The 22,664-nt window shown below is 40.5% G+C and overlaps 1 protein-coding gene across 1 annotated transcript in view; it reads left to right on the top strand.

Moving 5' to 3' along the window:
• Positions 1–22,495, top strand: part of LOC138014003 (uncharacterized) — a 73,651-nt gene extending 51,156 nt beyond the window's left edge. Inside the window, 17 exon segments of the mRNA XM_068861038.1 lie at positions 688–933; positions 936–1,268; positions 2,280–2,423; positions 4,388–4,956; positions 5,245–5,658; positions 7,776–7,869; positions 7,872–7,919; positions 8,695–8,771; positions 9,890–10,037; positions 10,746–11,120; positions 12,895–13,458; positions 15,002–15,410; positions 16,409–16,662; positions 18,237–18,413; positions 18,664–19,121; positions 20,306–20,462; positions 21,334–22,495. Coding sequence (XP_068717139.1) covers positions 688–933; positions 936–1,268; positions 2,280–2,423; positions 4,388–4,956; positions 5,245–5,658; positions 7,776–7,869; positions 7,872–7,919; positions 8,695–8,771; positions 9,890–10,037; positions 10,746–11,120; positions 12,895–13,458; positions 15,002–15,410; positions 16,409–16,662; positions 18,237–18,413; positions 18,664–19,121; positions 20,306–20,462; positions 21,334–21,347 — 4,481 coding nt within the window. The 3' untranslated portion in view covers positions 21,348–22,495.
• The last annotated feature ends 169 nt before the right edge of the window (positions 22,496–22,664 follow it).

The raw sequence follows: 22,664 nt of genomic DNA, 5'->3' as shown, positions 1-22,664 counted from the left end.
GGTTTGTCAAGTTTCGGGACTTTCGAGAAACGGCCCCCCGGAATCCAAGTAATTAAATGCGCACCGATTTCAATTAGCGTCATGAAATGTCCTCATGCTCCCGTCCCGAACTTCATCATCACTTGTTTCTTGGAATGAATACATAGAATAACGGCAAAAAGTGTCCTCCACACAATGGTCCTGACGTAAAGATAAACAGCTGCATGTACATTAACCTTAAAATAACGCTTAACTTAATTCGGCCATATCTTATTGCTGAAAATGGTTTGCCAAAAAATGACGGGACAATTTGCGTTGAATGTCAAAAATTGGTTCTGCATCTATTGCCTGCACTTCTGGTCATTACTTTCAGATGGAGATATTGCTAAAATTAGTTATTCAGTTATGGAATAGGATAAGTGGTGGGTAAGCCTCTACTCTGCATCGAGAGGTTTTCTCCGGGTACTTCGCTTTCCCCTCTCCTCATAAACCAACATTTGACTTGCTTTGCGTTATTTGTTAATTTCAGTTTACAGTGTCCCCAATTAGTGCTCCAGCGCTAGAACGACTAGACACTTGAATAAAGCTCTTTTCCTTTCCTTTTCTCTCCTCAATTAAAAGAGGCTAGTCCGTAAAAACTAGTGGGGCTGCCAACCCTACACTCATATGGATAGCTCACAATATAAGTTGCTCTTTGTTCCATTTCAGCAACACCACAGAAGCAAAATCTTACTATGTACGTCTTATTCGTGATTGATTCATCCGACGAGGTGTCTCCCTTGCATTTTACGCAGCAAAAAGAATTTGTGAAATCGTTCATCAGTGAACTGAACCTTTATCCGGCTGGCAGTAGATCTCGAGTCGGAATAACCGTCTACGGCGAGGACGCCTCGATGGTTTTGGATTTTCAAAGCAAGGCGAACAAATCCAGTCTGGAAGCTATCGTGGACAACATCTCTCAGTATCAGGCTCAAGACGGATCGACAGAGCTCTAAAGACAACAAAGGATGCATTCGGGGGCGTTGATACCGATGACGGGCCTAAAATTGTCATTTTGTTCGCTGCTGGACGGCAAACCAGTGATCAAGGTGCCGAAAGTTTTAGCGCTGCTGTAAGACCCTTGCATCGAAGCGGAGCTAAAACATACATCATGGCCGTTGGAGATGACGTGGGTACTGGCTACTTTCAGCAAGACGACGAGGAAAGAGCAAACGTTGTAACTGTTTCTTCGTTCTCTGATTTGCCTCAAAGCGCCAACCGGCTTGCAGAAAACTTACTACAAGATTACAGTAAGTGTATATTTCCATTTTTTTTTTTCATAGTAGTAGCAACATAAGCCAAAAACACAAAAAAAATATTTTATAATTTATCGTCCAACTCGAATATATTTCTTTGTCATTTTTCGCACTGGCCGGGACTGCCTTTCCTTTTGGGTTTGTGTATGTAACATTCTTGATATGGTTGTGATTAACTAGAGAGAAGGAGAGAGAGAGAGAGAGCTCAATGGAAAACTTTTCGCAAAGCAAAGAATGGCAATCGTGGAAAAAACAGGGTGCGCGAAATTCCTTATTTAAACTTGCATATGACAACAGTTTCATAGCTTTTAGGAATCCCCTCCCTTAAGTGGCTAAGGTTTAATTGCTGGATTTGGGTCCTTTGTTTGTAAATAATTCCCCCCCCCCCCCCTTTTTTTTCGCGTCTCTGGATTCTTGTCTTTTAAAACGGCTATCACCTCAAAAAAACCCTTTCCGCTGAACAATTCTCTGCACTTGTCTAACACTAATTCTTTAGTTCGCCTCATTTAACTCTCTCTCTCTCCTTCAAAGTCACTGTTTGAGAGCCTCTCGTGTAAAAATAGAAAAAAAACTGGTTTTAATTTGATATGCGACTGCGCAAGGAAGAGGTTTGGTTTAATACCGTGGTGACGTCACAGACTGCTTCTATTTGCAATGTGATACTTCTTTGAAAACAGCGACGCAAACTAATTTGTGACGTCAACTCGTTAGCGGAACCATTGCCCTTCAGTGCTCGTGGTCAAGGCTCGAACTATGACCACTTTTGCCGTCTTACAAAGAAATAAAAGTGTGAGTTTTCGGCAAAAAGTTTCTTAAAACACCATGATATATTTGGGATAATTTCGGAGAATAAATAAAGTGGAAGGTTTTTTTGAGGTGATAGACACTTTAAACTAATTCTGACACGTTTAACTCGCGAACGTATCTGCACGGATTCTCGTTAGCTAACCCCTTAACAGCCTTTCATTAAGTTAAATAGTCTTCAATAACATCTTTTGCATAAAGTTTTTTCAGAAGAGCCCACTAGTCCAATTGGAACCACGGCTATGGTAATGGCAACTTCAAGGCCGACGACAACGGAAGAGACTATAACTGAGAGAATTACATCAGCGATACCAAGAGCAGCAACTTCACGGCCTTCAGCTGAAGGTAAAATTTTATAAGTTAGGGTTAAAGCTGTGAGAATAAAGCAGAGAGTGTCCAGGGAAAACTGACTATGATACTGCGCCCGTGGAAGAAGAACCCCAGAATTTTTATGGTTTTAGTTTATTTGCACAGAGCATTGTTGATTGTAAATCCAGAGGTCAAGTTTGGAAACTGACGTTTCGGTCGCTATCCATTTCACTGATGAAGGGCTACCAAAAAAGAATTCACTTGCCAAATTTCTTCAAGTTCAAAGAAAGAAACGTGTATTTGAAGTGCGGGTTAGGAGAGAAAGATTTAAGTGATCTTTGTACTTATCAGGACAATAGACCATTTTACCGATACGGCGGCCATTTTGATTTCTATTGTTTCGAATAGCTATTATGGGATGCCCAGGGGGAAAACACATATTAATTTGCCCCCTGAGCATCCCATAATGTCTTTCGAAATAAGAGAAATCAAAATGGCCGCCGTATCTGCAAAAAGGTCTATTTAAGCAATTTTTTCATAGAGTCACCTGAAAATTTTAGGCTGCTTCAACGGGATTCGAACCCATGACCTGTACGATGCCGGTGCAATGCTCTACCAGCTGAGCTATGAAGCCACACAGTTGGGAGCAAGGGCCCGTTTCTCGAAAGTCCCGAAAAGGTTTCGGGCCCGAAAAGCCATTTGTAAACCTGCCAACCACTTGTTCAGGAACGCCGATCTTTAAACATGTTTTCAAGGTAACAAAGAGCAAACTGACTGTGAAGTTTGACGACTTAAATTCCTCTCCGTTCTTGAGATACAGTGGGAATTGTGACACCCGAAAATGGCCCGTAAACTTTAGGGACTTTCGAGAAACGGGCCCCAGGTCAATTTGTTGGGCTGATGTGTTCCCGTGAAAGGACTAATGGAGGAACGAAAAATTGAAGTAATCGTCGTACTTAGCAGGGCCCGTTTGTTCAAAAGCCGATTAACGCCAATCCCAGATTAAGAATTAACCAAGGGAGTTTATTTCTCTACTCCCAAATGCTTTTCAACGCTGCATGATATTCGGTAAGACTTTACATTAGGAGAAGTCAATCTTGAAAAAGAAATATTAGCAAAAGAAACTTTCACCAAAAAGTTGAAAATATAAAACAATGCTTTACGCTAATCCTGGATTAAGTTAATCGGCTTTCGAAAAACCGGGCCCAGGACAATTTAATCAACTGGATTGACGGGATTGACCTGCTCCCAACTGTGTTCTTCATAGTTCATTTCGAAGAGAATTGCACCGGCATCGCAGAGGTCATGCGCTTGAACCTCGTTGAAGACGCCTGAATTTTTAAAAGGTGGCTATATCATGGGAGGCACGGTGGCCTCATGGTTAGTGCGCTCGACTCCGGATCGAGTGGTCCGGGTTCGGGGCCTCGCCAGGGACATTGTGTTGTGTTCTTGGACAAGACACTTTACTCTCACGGGGCCTCTCTCCACCCAGGTGTATAAATGGGTACCGGCGTAATGCTGGGGGTAACCCTGCGATGGACTAGCATCCCATCCAGGGGGAAGCATAAATACTCCTAGTCGCTTCATGCTACGGAAACCGGAGATAAGTGCCGGCCTTAATGGGCCTTCAGGCTCGTAACAGAGATATCATGAGGCAATTGCTTAAAAATTGTTCTGATAAGTGAGAGGATCAGTTCAATCTTGCATCTCTTTTCGTTGGACAGATTTTACTTGATGAAGGGCATGCCACTTCTTCACATTTTCATGTCTTTAGTGAGGATCGGAAGGCATTACTATCTTTTCAGCACAGCGTTTCAGAATGCGATAAAGTAGAAGATTCGATGCATGGTTTCATGTACATTTACTTACCATAATACCATTGTTTTTCAGATTCGCGACTTGCATTGACATGTAATTTGTTGACACCCTTTTTTTAAACTAAATCTTTACCAGATCAGAACAAACATGTAGCAAGTCTTTTTTTTTTCTCCAACTTGCAGTGGGAAGTTCCTCTCCATCCGATATTGTTTTCCTCGTCGATACATCAGAGGGTGTCAATCAGAACGACGTCAGACAGCAGAAAGAATTTATAAAACTCGTTGCTCAGCGATTGGGCGTCTCCCCTGGCACCTCTCACGCTGCATTGCTTAGTTACAGTGACAGAACGCGTCTGATTGGTGGATTCTACGCTTATTTGAGAGGCAAAGGCTTTGACGAAGTCGTAGACTCCGTGACCGTAACCCAAACTGGAGGAAAAAGAGATTTAGAAGAAGCTCTAAAGCAAGCAAAAAGAAAGCTTAGTTTAGCACGCCCTAAAGTTCCTCGCGTTGTCTTTCTTATAACATACGGAAAGCATTCTCAAGATTTTGATTCCCCGCGACTTGTCGAGGCAGCGAAAGGGCTTTTAGACATGGGTTCTAGTCTTTATGTCATCGCTGTTGGCGTAAATGGAAGCGATCCACAACTTCAGTCATTGGTGAAGAGGCCAACGGATTTTTTCCACGTTCAAACTTCGGAAGACTTGCTTTCTTACGTGACCACTTTGACATACTATGTTGGATCAGGTGGGGTGTATCAAACCAAATACATATACTACAAAACAATTAGGTTTACACCACGCCCCTGATTCTTCCCAGCGCGGTCATTAAATCATAATTGTGAGTCAAAAATACGAGTCGAAAAAAAAGGTGCATAGAACTAGTTTTAAATAGTTTCAAAAAGTTGGCAAGAGTGAAATGAATGCCTGAATGCTAGAAATCAAATGCAACGGTGAAAAGAGACCGAACTTGCCATTCTCCTCTATTATTCACATTCATGATCGATATTTTATTCATTTATTTTTTTTGTAACTTTGTAGGAATCCTTGTTCCAGAAAAATTTCAAAGTTAAAGTCGTTTACGTGTTAGACTCGTCCATGTCCGTTGGAGCAGAAAATTTCGAGCGCGAAAAAGACTTCACGAAAGCTTTAGCCAAGATGTTAAATCACAACCCTAACAGCACACAATCAGCAGTTATCACATTTGACTCTTTCATTGAGAGACCTATCAGGATGGGGAGCCACGAAGATATCGGGAGTTTTTCGAAAGCTGTCGATAATCTGCGCTTTCTGGGAGGCGAAAGTGACCTGCAATTTGCTCTGACATATGCGGCAATTGAGTTTTCAAGAAATGATCCCGAAATTCCGGAAATCGTCATCGTTGTCACAAACAAGGATCCGTCAAACAGAGAGTCCATGGACTCCCTGGCTGAAAATCTCCGTCGGGACGGAAAGGTTTCTGATTTATCCTCTTTTTTGTAAGCTATAATACCTTTTATAGAGTTATAGATGAGCCGTAACCAGGATAGTGCATAGTAATAATAATAATATACAGAATAATCAACTTTGTTAAAGTGTCAAATGTATTCGTTGCCGGCAAAAGCTGTTCTCAGGTTGAATCCGCGACCTAGGTTAAATTGGTGATCCTCATTTTAACTTTGAGGAGAAGAGAAAAGCGGAGTACCCGGAGAAAATTTCTCGGAGCTGGGGCCTGTTTCTCGAAAGTCCCGAAACTTTTCGGAGCATTTCGGGTGTCATAATTCCCTTTGTATCTCAAGAACGGAGAGGATTTAAGTCGTCAAACTTCACAGTCATTTTTCTTTTGTTGCCTAAAAACATGTTAAAAGGTCGCTTTTCCAAAACGAGCGGTTGGCAGTTTTCGGGCCTGAAAAGTTATCGGCCCGTTTCTCGAAAGTCCCCAAAAACTTTTCGGGCCCGAAAAGCCATTTGTGAAACTGCCAACCGATTGCTAGGACCTGCAGTCTTAACGGATGAAAGTGAAGAGAGATTAAAAAATTGGAAACTAAACTTACAAACTGAGCAACCCTGAACCTATGAAAAGAATGTTGTGCTGTCCAGTGAGTGGACGCGAATTATTGTAAGCATAGGGAGCCGCCAAGGTATGCCAAGCTTCCAGCACTGTACGAGTCTGAAAACTGCATGCCTTTGTAAATCATAGCCGTGATAATGCCAAAGTTGTTGATCCTCTTTGGTGCTATATCACTGATGAAATTGGAAAATCTTCAATTCAACACCAGAAAAAAAGGAACTTATGCGAAATGTCAAAACAGGTGCTAATGGATCCAGAATGGCAAACCGTCTTTTTAAAAATACATTAAAAAATAAATTATAATAAAAAAATAAATTAATTAATAATGATAAATATAATCATAATCATAATAAATAGTGGAAACTTTATTTGTCTTTGAATACAGTTGTAAATCTCTCTACGTATAGGCAATTAACAACTGGCTACTCGAAATTTAGTGAATACTTGTATACTGTACTTACAAATGAAATCAAACTTTAGAAAAAAATAAAGTTTTATTAAGTCTGGGCTATCCCAAATCTTATTTCTAGGACAAAAGATAAGATATGTCGCTTTAATGACTAGATTTATCATTTTTTTGATTATATAGTGTTCTTGCTTTTTGTCAATGCCAATGAATAATAATAATAATCAAAATCCTAATAATAACAATAATATTAATGATAATGATAATACCTTTATTTTTTATAGCGATAATTCTGAGGTTCAAAACCGCTTTACAAATGACACTAAATTAAAAACTAGATTCTAAAATTATGTAGATAAGAAAAAAAGTAAATATTTACAAAAAGTGTATAGTGAAATAATTAATCAGTACAAATATTATGGTTAATAGACAAAGACAAAAAACATAAAATAATAAACAAACGTTAATACAATAAAACCCTCACCATCGACTTTTACAATGACTCCATAATTGACAAAGGCAGGTTTGGCCTGGGACACGCAAAGTATGTATACAAAAAGTGCTGAAATCTTGGCATACCTTGGTTGATGGGGATTTTAATGGGGAGAACAAGCTGGCGAGTGTAATCTGTTTAATACGGAATATTTGTCGTTGTTAATGCATAGTATATTGACTGAAGATCTCGTCCCAAGAGCCTACGTTACCCTTGATGATGACCAAAAGGCTCACAGCCTTTGAGGGCGAGACTGATTGACTGAATAGTAGAGGGAGAAAACTAGAAAATTGTTTCCAGTTTTTAAAGAGTAATTTACTGTTTGATTTTATTTCCAAAGGGAAATATTTTTCTAACGAGGAGGCCGACGATGTTTTCGTTTTCCTCAACTCTCTTAAGACCCTCATTTCAACAGGGGTCTGCTAAAAATGCCTAAAGGAGCAGGCCTCGGTTGTTCAAAAGGTGGATAGCGCTATCCACTAGATAAATCACTATCCAGCGGATAAACACTAGCAAAACCGATTGAGTTATCCAGTGGATAGGGCTATCCACCCTTCGAACAACTGGGGCGATGAATCAACTGTTCGGGCACTATAATTAACTGAGTTCAATTCTCTCTTTAGATTGTAAACGTTGTTGGTGTTGGAGATACGGCCGCACTTCCAAACCTCCGCCGTCTCATCGTTCGACCAAAAGACATGTTTACTCCAAAGTCATTTGACAGTTTGTCGCTTATGTCCCCAAAGTTGCTTTTAATATCATTGCAAGTAAGTACATACGTTCTATCATTCTTATTTATCTGCTGACATTTTTTCAATGGATTCAGCTTTAGGGTCAATTGAGTCAAGACATGGACTTTGACATCATCAAATGGCGAAAAGCAAAACAAAACGCCATCCAATAGAAATGTCAAAGCACAACTGTTGCGCAATGAACCACGCTGTAAGTGTGTTTCCCGCGACGTTCAGAAAGGTAAAGACTTGTTTCCAGATCTCAAAGTGCCCTTGTACGTGAGGTGCCTGGGAATGAAATTAAATCACTGGAATCGGTCAGTGTAAAATGCAGACTGAGGTTATAATGTAACTGTTGAAAAAGCCCCAACCGCTTAGAAAGGCTAACCTTGAGCCTAATTAGGCCTAAAACAATATTTAGGCTTAACTGTTAGCATTCCGTACTTTTTCATACTAAGGTGGAGGCAATTGGACAGTATATAAAAGTTGTAAAAAATGTTTTATCACGTGACTGACAGTCTCCTTCTTTGCCGGCGACAGGGACACTTCATTTCGAGCAACTTGCCGCTTAATTCGTTGAACAGCTATTCCCTTTGTACTCAGGAAACACGACATGATAAGAAAATTGCCAACCTCGTTCCTAGGGTCCTCTCTCTTCCTTCCTATGAGGTTGGAAAATTACTCTCCATGAGAAATGCTAACTTCCGTGCAGGTTTGAAGAAACGTCTTTCTAGGTCATCAACAGCGGGCCTCTGAATTTATCATTTCTTAGCCTCATGGGTTGACACCGATGTTTTGCATTTTTTCACAGTGACTCTTCCTAGCGGTACACCATCTACGTCACCGTCAACTCCGTCAACTATACCTGCTGCGGCTAATACGACAAAGGTTTGTCTTCCTTTCTATCTGTCTGTCTGTTCTTATGACCTAACTGATTAGAGTGTAATGTGAAGTGCTAGTTTTGTACCCCATATGAACCATGTGAGCGTTAGCCCTACTAATGGAAATGGGCCTGCACAAGGACAGAGAAAAACTCTGACCAGGGTGGGAATTGAACTCACGACCTTCGGGTTAGATCGCCGCTGCTCTACCGACTGAGCTACAAGGTCAGACGTTAGCAGGCCGTTGGAACTGAAGATGTTACAGTCAGGGCAATGAATATGTACAAGTACAAGGAAGGGTTACTTTTTCACAAACGTTGGCCGTGTATCACTTATATATCATCAGACTTAACTGATTAGAGTGTAATGTGAAGTGCTAGTTATGTCAGTTCAATATGGTTTTATTTTTCTTTTGACGGTAAACGGCAGGCTGGAAATTGCGTATTGCCAAAAGTAAAAAAAAATAGTTCTTCTTCATTTCTTGCCTGTTATCTGTTTCTATATCGAGAAACATTTCGATATCTGTCGATAAGAGAGTTTTCATGCTGTAGATGCGATGCTAAATCTCTCTAGTGACAGAGAAACATGACCTTTCGTTCGTGAAAGATAGGCCTGCTACCGATTCCTTTCGCCAGGACAATTCAATTTCCCTGTTTGAAAACAATCGCCAATTTTCTTTACCAAAAGAGTGATTTAAAGTTTGCCTACACATAAAAAGTGGGGTATAAGTGTTATTTGCTAACTGCTAATATACGCAAGTAGCCAGAAATTCACATAGAACCCAGAAGTCTCCATCTGCGATGGTATTGTCTATTTTTCGGACGGCTACTGCTAGATTTTTGCGCCAACAAAACGTAATGGCATTGCGTTCAGCGCACGATTTTGCATTTAGCACGAGCAATCCCTCGTGTGGCCAATTGGTTGGGGACCAATCCGGAGAGTTGAGGTAATGTAATAGGCCCAATATGATTGGCCACTCTTTGGGAGGACCTGTATTCTAAATTTAGATAATACCGTAAACTGATGGGCCAAGGCAAGAGAAAATGAGTTTTTCTCTTGGCCAAGGCTAAATGGCAGAGCTGGGTATCATGGACTTCTGACGGTAGTACTTTATGGAACTTTCAGGTTACTACTACTGCAACAATGGAGGCGACGACCGCCGAGACAACCGTACTTTCAACCCAGGGTACGACCAAAGAGACAACGTCACCTTCAGTAGCAATCACGTCCACAACTGGTTCCACTACTTCCAAGAAAGAAACGACTCCAGGTGGTAAGTAAACGAGAAATCCAGAACACTCGTTTTAAAGGACTTAGAACTGGCAAATAAATCAAGCAAAACTTGAAAATAACATTGAAGGAAGGTTTGAATAAAACAGAAAATAGAAAAAGAGGCAGGGATGGGCAAAATTAAAGAAGATTAAAATGGATTACAATTGGGTGGTTTTGAAATCTGTTCAGCCTTACAGTTTTTCAAAGTCTATATCTCTGTTGTTTGTAACTTAAATTATACATGCGGGACAGGCATTTCTGTGGTCACGAATCTTTGATTTGTGTTGTTTTAAAATAATTTCCGGGTTGACGTTAAAGTAGGGGCGAAAACTGCCCAAAATCAACCGCACTGCCGTGACAGAACCCCCTTAAATGACTTCCTTAATTTAGCCAAATGCTTGAGATAGCAATGATAGAGGATTTCCAGTTGTTAGCCCTCTCAAAATATACATCGTAGACAACCTCGATACTTCTTCACCGCAATTTTTTACCGGGCTGCGTCCAAAAAATTTGGATTAAGTCAAATCATAAACGTTGTTCATTGAAAATTTCAACTATTCGTTACAAAGTTGTAAGCGTGACATGAATGCATATCTCCCGAGCCCTTGCTAAAAGTGTGAAGAGGTTTCCTTAATAGTATTTAGCGGTTCAAGACAGTTAAAGATTTCTGTGTTTTAAAATAGGGAGCATTGAATCAAACCAAATTTAGAGACTTTATCTTTGTTGATTTTTAAATCAATACAATGGTATAGTCCAAGTGATCTAATCTACGCTAGGTCGGTCAGGTATTCAATGCCAATTTCTCTCTTTCGTTTGCGATATGTCAAAGTTACAAAAGAAGGATCAAATATCATCTCACCACTCTCGTCAAACATGGACAAAGTTGGTATTGTATTGCGTATGATATTGTTTGTTCTGTTAAAAATTATAGTTACTTCTGGCAATGTGTGCCCACCATACTCACCGTATCGACAGTGCCCAGGTTCAGTTCAAGACGAGTGTTCATGCCATTTGGATTGCGATGTGGAGAACAGATACAGATGTTGCTTTGATGGATGTCGACGACTGTGCAGACTCACTAATGGTACCAAACATATGATTTTACACTCGGATAATTCCTTATTTTCGCGTTAGCATTTCCTCGGTAAAGAAATGACAACGACTACGGCGACTACATTACCCTAAAACAATAATATGATTGGTTAAAAGAGGAAAAATGATTATGCTTCACGAGCGGCTTGCATTTTAGCACATTTTTTTGCGGTACTCTGCGTGACAACAACGTGAAATTATAATGACAAGATACAAATATTTCATTCTCTATTTTTACTCTGACACCGCTCGTAACAATAGATTTTTGGGATACTTCGCCCACATTGTTCAACATGAAGGAAATGGAATAATCGCGAAAAACTTACGATAATGCAAAGTTATGTTTTGCGGTGACGTTTTAGCTAGTCGATGTCGCTGTCGTACTCTAATGTCACGGGTGCCTGAGTATCGCTGGCTAATGTCCAGGGTTTCTAACTTGACATCTTTTTTGCTTTCAAAACCGTATCACTTCTTTTCTAGGATCGCGGTTATCAGGTAAGCCGCGCGGGTTACTGTCGTAGGTTTTTTTTTCCGTCGACTTACCCAGATGAATCCCGGTTTGACTCCCTTACGAAGGGTAATGCCAGTGTTGCTTTAGTGAGTTAGTTGCCTAGAAAACGCATCACTTGGTTGTATTACAGTTTATTGCATTTACTTACTAAATTGAAGCATCCAAGAGCTCCAGCACTCAATGGATTGTCATTATTTGAATAAGGGACCATTCATTATTTATGCCAGGGGGTGGGCTGGTAAGATCAGTCAGAAAGGAAACGAAACTTTTTGACCCCTTACTCGGATAATGAAAAAAGGCGTGAGTCCTCTAAACTACTTATTAAAATATATAAACCCCCCCGCCCACGCCAAAAGAAAACAGACAAACAATCAAACTAAAACAAAACAAAAAAACAGGCATACTCATTCAACCAATACTTGTTTCCTAATCAATCTAAAAATCTGTAAGTGAGAACAAAGATACAAAATGAAAGCTAATACTGCCGTTATCATGAAGTGTTTGTAAGTCTGCAACTTATAATTAGTGCCTAACGGTGACTGTGTGATGCAGTTGTGAGCTATGCTGTCAGTCGATATTTGGCTTCGTAACTGCGCAATACAGTTCGAATCAAGACTCACATTTCACGCTTGCTCAATCCAGCAGCTTAGTGGTTAGAGCATCCGACGAGATCGCGGAGGGTCGTGGGTTCAAATCCGATCTGGGGCTCGGATTTCTTCCGAGTTCCCAATGGCTGCAATTTCATCAACATTTATATAATAGACCATATTCGTATTCTCAGTATTGGACTGGAACTGGCTTGCAATGGAGGGTAATGCGGGAAAATCTTTTCAAATGCAAATACTTTTTAATATATTACCCCACATTAGCCTCCCTAGTTCCAGTCCAATATTGAGAATACAAATATGGTCTATTCTCATATTTGCTCACTTTGGTGGTAAGTCTGTATCGCTAGATTAGATCTTCTTCATCTTCAGGCATATACTTTGCGTTTCAAAATAAAACGTGGCACCCCCTCTTTGTATGCAGTTGCCTGGTGACCCCCCTCTGCCTCTCCTTAATTTGGGGGGCCCCCCCCCCCCCCCCCCATTCTTGTCAGCCCAATCCCTGGCTAAAATAGCGACTGTTTCCTAAGTTCATTACATTCAAAAGCTACTGAAAATTTCATAGTTCAGTTTGATTTATAATGGGTTTTTTTGAAAAGTAGAAAGGGGGAGGCCTTTACACTACTCTCCTTGAATTCATTAATTTCCAGTGACGTTATGTGTCCAAGGAATCGATATTGTCTTTTTGATGGACTCTTCTGAGAGCATTACGGAAGCGGATTTTCTGCGTGAGAAGACAGCTGTGAAGGAAATAGCTCAAAGCTTCTTGAAATCCTCGCAAGACAGCCGAGCCGGAGTCATCATGTATAGCGGCCAACCGGAACTAAGCGTGGACTTCGTAACAAAAAGTAAATTTGAGTACTTCAAGTCGGCTGTAGATGCCTTAGCTCACCGACGCAGTTTGACGAGAATTGATCGTGCCCTTCACTTTGCTTCACGAAACCTTTTTGCAAATCCCCGTACCGGTATTGTGTCCATCGCTGTTGTCATGACTGATGGCGTGCAAACTCCAGAACCAGATGTTGAACCTCTTAGACAAGCTGTGTCTGCTCTTCACTCCAAAGGAGTTCGCGTGCTTGCTGTTGGCGTAGGGCCAAGAGTAAATAGGAGCGAGTTAAAGGAACTGGTAACGAGTCAGGAGGATGTATTCCACATGAGTTCTTTTCAAGAACTGCTTGATAAATCCGCAAAGCTTTTGGAAACTGTCTGTCCCGGTAAGCAAACAATGCATGACTCTTGGAAATCAACCTAAAATATGAAAATATTTGGTACTCCTTTTTTAACTGTCCAAAGATTTCCCACTGTGAAAACCCAAGTCTCTAAGCATTCCAAAAAAGCTGGTCATTTGGCATGTTGTCAAGAGAACAAAAGCAAAATAACTCCCAATAAAAATTCTAATTTCAGTTGAAACTTGTTTGATGACAAAGAGTGATTTGTTCCAGATAACAATAGCGTCATGACTTTCCACGTACGCCCTCGTCTCAGAGACGGTGTGGCACACTGATTTTTGGGTGCCGGATTTTCTTACGGATACAAATCCTGCCCCCACTCCCCATTCCCTTGTCACCGATGGGATTTGCTTGTCGTGACGCCGATTTGTTTGCAACTCGCCTTTTCGTTGCCTTCTGAGTATTTGGTTTCTTAATTCACGCCAACTTTAAGGTTATGTGGAGGACGTTAGCACCGTACGGGTGATTTTCAATGTTCTCTTTAAACATCAACACAGTTCTTACCAATTTTATTCCTGGTAAGTTGGTGCACACTGAAACGAATAATTTTTAACAAATCAAAGTTGTATCTTACAGCGATCACCATTTACATGCGCCCTTCAACGACTTTTCTTTCATTTTTCGAAACTGAATGTGGATGGACGTCAATCAAATGTCTCCATGACGAATTCAACTGCCGCCTTGTAAGCGGGGCCCGGTTGTTCGAAAGCCGATTAACTTAATCCAGGATTAGCGCAAACTTTTGTTTCCTGTTTTCAACTTTTTGGTAAAAGTTTCTTTTGCTTATTTCTGTTTTTGGAGATTGACTTCTTCTAATGTAAAGTTTTGCCGAGTATCAGCGCTGAACAGCATTTCGGAGTAGAGAAATAAACTCCTTGGTTAATTTTTAATCTAGGATTACCGTTAATCGGCTTTTGAACAACCGGGCCCGGGACTATAATTGTCATGGAAACACTTGACGTCCACCCAAAGTTAGTTTTGGAAGATAGAAAAAAAGAAAAAAAAAAAACGTTGACCGGCGCGTGTGACTGATAACCGCTGTAAATGACGTTCTCGTTGCAGTCATCGTCCTCCTTGCCATGGGCGTAGCCAGGATTTTTCAAAGGGGGGGTCACACTCTGTCAAACAGAGGGTACTTGCTTTTCGCAACCTGAATATTGTAGGTTGTTTGAGTAAAAAACGGCTTACAAAGGGAGGGGGGGGGGGGGTCACGGGCACCCCAGAACCCCCCCATGGCTACGCCCTTGCTCCTTGCTTAAGCTCCTCAAATTGCCCACTAGAGACTGAATGGCTACCCAACACAAAAGGTCAATTGCTGGTATATTTGACAAACAAAAAGAATGTTTGGAAACACGTATCTTCCCGCCCTCACCATCTTGCATGGAGGTTGATGTCAATTTTTAGTTAAAAGAAATTACATTTTCGGCCGCTTTTATAGTTCACTGAATCTACAGAAGTAGTAGGATTCCCAAGCGATTAATCTGGTACATCGATATGGCTTGCTCAGTCTCTTTTTAAATTTATACAGCGCCTCCCGACGACTTATCTGAAGGCAGAGTGACATCAACAACAAAAACCACAACTCAAACTTCGCCGACCACCCCAACAAGCACTACAGCGATCACCACTGAATTGCCCAAGTGTAACAAACTTTTAGATGTGATCTTCGTCATGGATTCATCCCAAAGTATTAACGCCCCTCAGTATGACAAACAGAAAGAGTTCGTTAAGATACTGGCCACAATTGTGAACGTTGGAGCTGGAAGTCGAGGAGCAGTGATTATTTACAGCGAAAAAGCGCAACTGAAAATTCAATTTGGCCAGCAGGGAAACCTCGATAGTTTCAGAAAGGTAGTGGACGCTTTGCCGTACCTTCAACAAAGAACAAGAATCGATAAGGCACTTACTTTGGCGGCACAAGTATTAAAACAAGCCAGGTGAGAACTGAACCATGTTGATGCAAAACAGCAAAGGTGTCAAAATTTTGCATGTCAAGGGTTTTATTTACTTTTTCATGTTTTTAATTTTGTAGCGGCATTTGCTGCTTATTATAGCGATATTTGTTGTTTACAAACATTGTCGTCACATTTCTTTTGATAGTGAAACTTGGCCAACCTCGTAACAAAAGAAGTTATTGTGTCGACAGCCAGCCAATTGTTGATTTTTACTCACGTGATCAACAGCCATGTTTTTCTTAACTGCCAAACAGTTCCTTTCACTCTACAGTTATCCTTTTTTGGCAAGTGTGTTCTATTTAACATTCCTTTGTCTGGTTCGACTCACAACCATATTTGGTAAATTACGTGACCAAAACAGAAAACGCCTGAAAACTCGGCGAGTTGTTTTTCACAAATATTTAACGCAACGGTATGAGAACATTCTAACACCAAATCTATGACATGGATTTTAAAACAAATTATTTCTCAAATAAATTAGAACGACATACGGCCATCCTTTGATACACTTTTCAAAATATCAGTTCCCTTTTTTGTTCAAATAGAAATTCACAAGAAAAAATGATGGGACAATTCCCATCCGGTGAAAAATCCGCCTTTTCCTTTTGTTTCCTGAGAGCGTTTACCTGTTTTTCACTGAAACGCACGGCAGAGGACTAGAACTAGTTATGCATGCGCCTTCTGATTGAAGTGCTGGCCCGGCTGGACCAGATTTCAGACCTTATCAAGCTTAGCAAACCGAACACCAAGAATGAATTGAGTGTTTTCTTTATTTGACTAATTTTAGAAACTACGGTACATTCCTTTATACTCATGTGAAGAGAACTTAAACCAACGTTCCTGAAAGACCGAAGCAAACCACTCTCCTGGAGTCATTAGTTGAATTTATTATTGCTTACTTGCAAATATGCAAGTTAAACGCATGTGGCAGGTCTGTAGCATCAAAGGATAAGAGCTAGTGTTGAATATTTCTTTTCTAGATCTGGTATCCCTAAAGCAGTTATCGTTATGACAGATGGCCGTCAAACACAGGAACCAGACGCAATAGCCCTTAATGTTGCTGCTGAGGCGATTCACCAGCAAGGAGCACTTGTGTCAGTGGTGGGCGTTGGTCCGAAACTTTCGATGGACGGGCTCCGTTTGATTGCTAAGTATCCTTCCAACATTTTTACTGTCCAGTCATTTGCAAATTTGGCATCAACCACGCAAGACGTTGTTCAATCAATTTGTGGAGGTAACTTTGAATCTTGTTTTTTTTTTTTTTGTCATTTTTGTTTCCATTTGTCGAAACGTTGCAACAAAACTTGAAATTTATGACTACTAGCACTTACGAACAGCTTTAACAAGTGTGAACAATATTTCAAGTACTTTGGTAATGCAAAGAATTTGGGAACGAAAATGATCGCTTCTCAATGGATTGCGCGTGCAAAATTTCACCATTGCAGTTTCTCTTTCAGACGTACGCAACGTTTAACGGTGGTTAACAAGTGTGAATTATTGCAGCTTACGCCTAACAAAATGCTGCAAAATTGTTGTTGTTTGTTTGTTTGAGCAGGTTGAGGTTTTTGCAGCTATTCAGGTGATGTGGACCCTGCTATACTCGCCCACCCATACACTCACAAAGGACAGCTACAACACCGGGAACTTCATCCCCTACTCTTCTCGATTAGTGTGTGGGTTCTTTAACGTCTTACAGGGAACTTGTGAACATGGAAGATATTTGTGAGACGGCCGGGGCCTACGATTTATAGTCCTTATCCGAGAAGACTTCTCGGATAAGACGTCTAACCATCTGCGGTTTAGTTGGAAAGGTAGCACTTTCTCCACAGATTTTTTAAGACCCTAAGTGTTGGTCCGGCCGGAGTCGAACTTACGACCTCCTGCATGGCAGCCCGGTGCTCAACCAACTGAGCCACCGGTGCGCTGTAGACACCTGTTAAATGCGACACCCGACCAAACCCGACACCCGTTTAATGGTTTAAACCAAGTTGACAGTATTACATATTTATCGAGCATGCACATTATGAATGAAGTGAGGCAGACACACCAAAGCAACTTTTAAGCAGTAATAAAGAAGGCTGAAGAAATTCAGTCTCTATCATGAATTTTGGAGGGATCCTCTGCGCATTACTGTTACCGCAAGTCAGCAGTCAAGACAAATGAAAGCGCGTCTATTGGGAGTCCGTCTAGCATACAGTAAACACCCGCATTTAAGAACACATTTTTCAGGCTTAAGGCTGATCGTGTTCTTATTTGAGGGGTGTTTGGTGAGAAATCAGCCTGAAAGTGTTCCTAAAATGTTCTTAAAATTGGTTTCAGAAATACTTCTAACTATATATTACTGGAGGTTTAATTAACATATAATGCTGTTTTGTAATAGATATTATAGTTTATAATGGTCCTGAACTCCAGAGTACTTTGATGTAAGTTACTGTACTGAATTGTTTCCTTATCCTAATACCCTTTCCCTTTATAATTATTAAGAAAATGTTTTATTTATCAGCCTGAATTTGTTCTTATTTATATGGTGCTTTATTGACCAAATTTCAGCCTGATGTTCTTAATTCACTTGTTCTTATATGCGGGTGTTTATTGTATTGCAAAAGGATAACTAGATAGTACTCCAGTCACCTTGAAAATCGATAGTATTGAAAGCGTTTTTATGGGTCTTTCTAACATTAAAATCATGTGCTTACATGCCAGACCTGTTGGTCTTTAGGGTTTTTTGGTTTACTGGACCCCTTCATTATACGTTTAAACTCTTCCTTACTGCGGTTTATTAGTTTCAACTGTAATTTTTGTTTACAGATATACCCACGCAAACCCCAGATATTTTCTCCTGTCCGCCATTAACTGAACCGCCTCTTGGTGTCTGTACCTCAACCAGAAATACTTGTTTTGGAGACGAATCATGCTCCTTCGATTCCAAATGCTGTTTTGATGGCTGTAGATTCTCTTGCGTGTCGCTTGTTGGAAAAACTACAGGTTAGTTAGTATCTTAACCCTTCAAAATACTCTTGTAGAACCGTACTGTACACAACTCCTTCGTTCAACCTTTCTAACTGCTTTTAGGTGATCTAGTATCAAATGAGAAACGTTGACGGGAACCGGGAAACCATTTGATAGATACCCACCTTGTTGCAACTTCTTCTGTTCGTCGTTCGTACTCTGGCGGTTTTTGAGCACGTTCAATTCTTGTACCTAAATTAAAATACTGCCTCTTTTTCTCACACAGGAACTACTACAACAACATCTACACCTGGTCCTCAATGTTATAACGCTTTTGATTTAGGAATTGCTATGGATTCGTCTGGTTCCATTCGAGATTTTAACTACCAAAAACAAAAAGAGTTCATCCGAGGAGTAACTGACGATCTTGATATCGGATCCAAAACCGTTCAACTCGGCCTGATCGTTTTCAGCGACGTCCCATTCTTGTTAGTTCGATTTGGAACGCTAAAAAGCACCGACCGCTCAAGTTTTGCGTCTGCTGTGGACGCCGTGCCATATTTCCGCGGCCGCACACGTATAGACAGTGCCCTTGATACGGCAGCCAAGTATTTATTTCCCGACGGACGTCAAAGTGCTGTGCCTCAGATATTCGTTTTGATAACTGATGGTCGTCAATCGCAGGATGCTGGGGCGGTTTCGTTGGACCAGGCAGTCCGACCTTTGCAAGAGAAAGGAATTAAGGTGGTTTTTAGCACACAATGGCGAACAAATCGTGTAAAGGGAAAAATATTCCTATGGTTTGCTCGAATAATGTGAATTCAAGCTGACCAATTCTGTTGGTGTTGTCCGACTTAAATTCGTAAAAAGTCGGACAATGGACCGACGAACTGATTTTTCGCTTGAGCTCATGGAGACTGGCACTAAGTAGCCGAAAAATGTGTTCGTCCCGTTTTCACATTAGACAATTTGTCCGTCCAGGCGATTTGCTTGTCTTCTAATTTGAAAAAGGTCCATTGTAAAACGATGGAAGCTGGCTTAGAGCGAGGTCGTACAAGACAAGAAAAAGGCTATCATCAACCAAAGTTCCCCCAAAATCTCGATCACAATAACATTTGGTTCATTATCACAAGAAAGATAATTTTGTTATTCATCAGTAGCCGTCGAGAGTCGCGTCAATTTTTTAGCATCTCATGACAGAAATTAATGAATTATTATTATTATTATTATTATTATTATTATTATTATTATTATTATTATTATTATTATTATTATTATTATTAGAGAGGTCAAAGTTTGCTTCAAGGGGACCTGGTTATGCCTTAAGGATGAAAATTCACTCACCACTTTGATAACCAAACGCCCACGTTTTGAAACAAAATGCCAAGAATCCTGCACAGCATAACTTTCTGCTTCCTATGTAAACATTATAGTGGCAGGGCAGGTATGAAATCCGATTATGTTCGGAGAGCGCTGCTTAATCATCCTGCTTGAGCCAACACTTCCGGTGATAATAAAATGCTTTGGCGAAGTGTTTTACTCCAAAGATATGGCGCGTTATCCTGAGGGAAGGGTAGAAATTTAAAACTAAACTGAATTTAATTAACCTATAGTGGTGAATTTGCTCATCGGTTTGTGAAATGGTGTTACAGCGCCTTTGGCCAAAAGCATGCCTACCAAAAACATGTAGGCTGCGTGTAGGCTGCATGAGAACTCAAACATTGAGGTACAATGTAAGTGAGTGATCTATGGTCAATGCGTTGACTACCCTAAAAAATGTATTCTTTAGGTTCTGACGTTATAAATTACAGATATTCACTGTTATTTTTAATTAGATAGATTAGCAATTTCCATTGAATAATTTGATAGGTAATGGCATGTATAAAAATGGAAATACCTGAATAAATTGTTGCTGTTGTTGTCTTTAGGTTATTGTCATTGGCATCGGCGATGATGTTGACAAAGATGAGCTAAAGTCATTGGTAGTAAATCCAGAAGAGGATACATTCTTTGTTGAATCATTCGACGACTTGAAGCCGTTACTGGACGAAAGAAAGTTAAAAGATGCACTGTGTATACCGAAACGTGCGTGATCCTATTGTTTGACATGATGATAACAAACTTTTTTTAAGTGCCAACTATTTAGCGCCAAGGCACTAGTTGGTAACCTGCGAACGCAGACTTATTTCCGGCCTTCGTTTCTCTTCCTTTTCGGGCGAGAGAAACGACTGCCCGAAATACGTCTACGTTCGCAGGCCAACTAGTTGGAGACACTGTACAGAAATCCAATCCAATCAACTCATATCAAACCGTAGGTTGGTTTTTAGAAGAGGGAAAAGCCGGAGTACCCGCAGAAAAACCTCTCGGAGCAGGGGCCCGTTTCTCGAAAGTCCCGAAAATTTTTCGGGCCCGAACCTGCCAACCGCTTGTTCAGAAAAATGAAGGGGGTAGTTTCTAAAGAAACTGTGGTGCTGCGTCGGTGGGGAAGTAGTGTACAAAAATTTTGTTTTATGAACTGAGTTGATAATGTAAATTGGCCACCGTACAGAGATTCTAAAAGCTGACGTTTCGAGCGTTAGCCCTTCGTCAGAGCGAATCCAGAAAAGCCGATGTTTTAACATGTTTGCAAGGGGACAAAAAGCGAACTGACAGTGAAGGTTGACGAGTTAAATGCTCTGCGTTCTTGATGCCCACAGGGAATTGTGACGCGCGAAAATGGCTCGTAAAGTTTCGGGACTTTCGAGAAAAGGGCTCCAGGGTAGAGCACCAACTAATTCAAACCTTCACGTGACGCGAAGTCTGGGAATCGCCGGGATCCGGGTAACATTGGTGGAAGGCGAGTGCTCTCACTACTGCGACATCCCTCCTCCATCCCCTCGTTGTGATGTGTACATTGAAAGAAAGGTAGAAGATGCACCGCTCGTATCTCTTTGCTAACTCTTTCTTTTTCTTGTAGGTCGACGACTGTGAAGAAAAGAGTGTGAATTTTCAATTTTCATTTTTTTTTGTTTTCTATTTTGAGGAATTTCGATCATAACGCAGCTGTGAGGTTGTAGTAGACAACTGTATAGATAATTTTACTTAACGTTCCATTAGCATCTATTGGTGATCTGCATTCTGGTTCCTGTAGTTCAAATCATACCTTTAAAGTACTTGTTAACGTTATTGTTAATCTAAGACTTTAAATAAAATTCCTTACCTAAAATAACCATTTAAAAAGAGGTTTAACTATTCGTTAAGGAGAGAGTAACGGATTGAATTTTAAAAAAAAAAAAAAAAAAACAAGCAAACAAACAAACGGGTTTTAAGTTTCAATTTATTTTTATGTTGCTCCTCTTTCTTGCTTGAAGTAAAGTTCCTGCATGATCCCATGGATTGCGGATCCCGCGTTTTTCGCAACTCATCACATCAGAAATTCCAGCAATTTCGATGGTTTCTGAGCCATAAACCATTACTGAGCGTGTGTTTTGTTCGTACACGGAGGAGGACAAACCTTGAGTTTCTCGCTGAGGACGAAAAAATAAAATGAGCCTGGTTGAAATCTAAACGCTCGTGGGTGTGAAAAACATTATAAACTCTTTCAAATTCAAATTGTTTTTGCCGCGCAGTTCTTTAATATGTTTGCGATATATCGATTTTTCGGGCCCTGCGTTGGGCCTTTAATATCCATATTTCTTTGAAGTTATTCGCACAGAATGCAACCGAAATAGCCGGTCCAGTTTCATCATGCGGAGTCCTTGCTAGGATTACGGCCTGCTTTTTTTTTTTAGGATTGATAACTTACGAGCTCAACCAACGACAACAGCAAGAAATCCGCATGTTTAAGAAACAAAACAACGGCATTCAGTTGCACACTTTGTGCATGCCCTTTACATTGCCGCACACTTCTTTGCCATTGCCTAGTAGATATACAACCTCGGCAATTAACTCAAATTTAAAGGGGCTTTCCACTCCTGTTAAAGAGTAACTGAAACCAGATGAAGTAGTGTTTGGAATCAAATTAGTTCATTTTTTTTCAAGGAAGAGTATTTGTATCAGAAAAAAAAAAAGAGTCTTCTAATTGTGACGTGCCGTTTATGGTTAGCCTAGTGTTCCGAAATAAAGAGCTTTTATGTAATTATATATTTTGTCCCTGTTTAATGATGCGCCGGTCAAACCATTTTGAAGAATTCGTTGCATTGAAATGGTTGTCAATGACCATCCGCATAGAGACTGTAACAAGAAGAATATGCATTTCGTTGCCGCTGTTGTTTTTGTTGCTTTAAGCCTTGCTCGAGCGCATGTGCA

Source organism: Montipora capricornis, chromosome 1 (genome assembly GCF_036669925.1).
Source record: "Montipora capricornis isolate CH-2021 chromosome 1, ASM3666992v2, whole genome shotgun sequence".
Classification (NCBI taxonomy): domain Eukaryota; kingdom Metazoa; phylum Cnidaria; class Anthozoa; order Scleractinia; family Acroporidae; genus Montipora; species Montipora capricornis.
The sequence above is the reverse complement of the archived record's forward strand: the minus strand, read 5'-3'. Positions and strand labels throughout refer to the sequence as shown.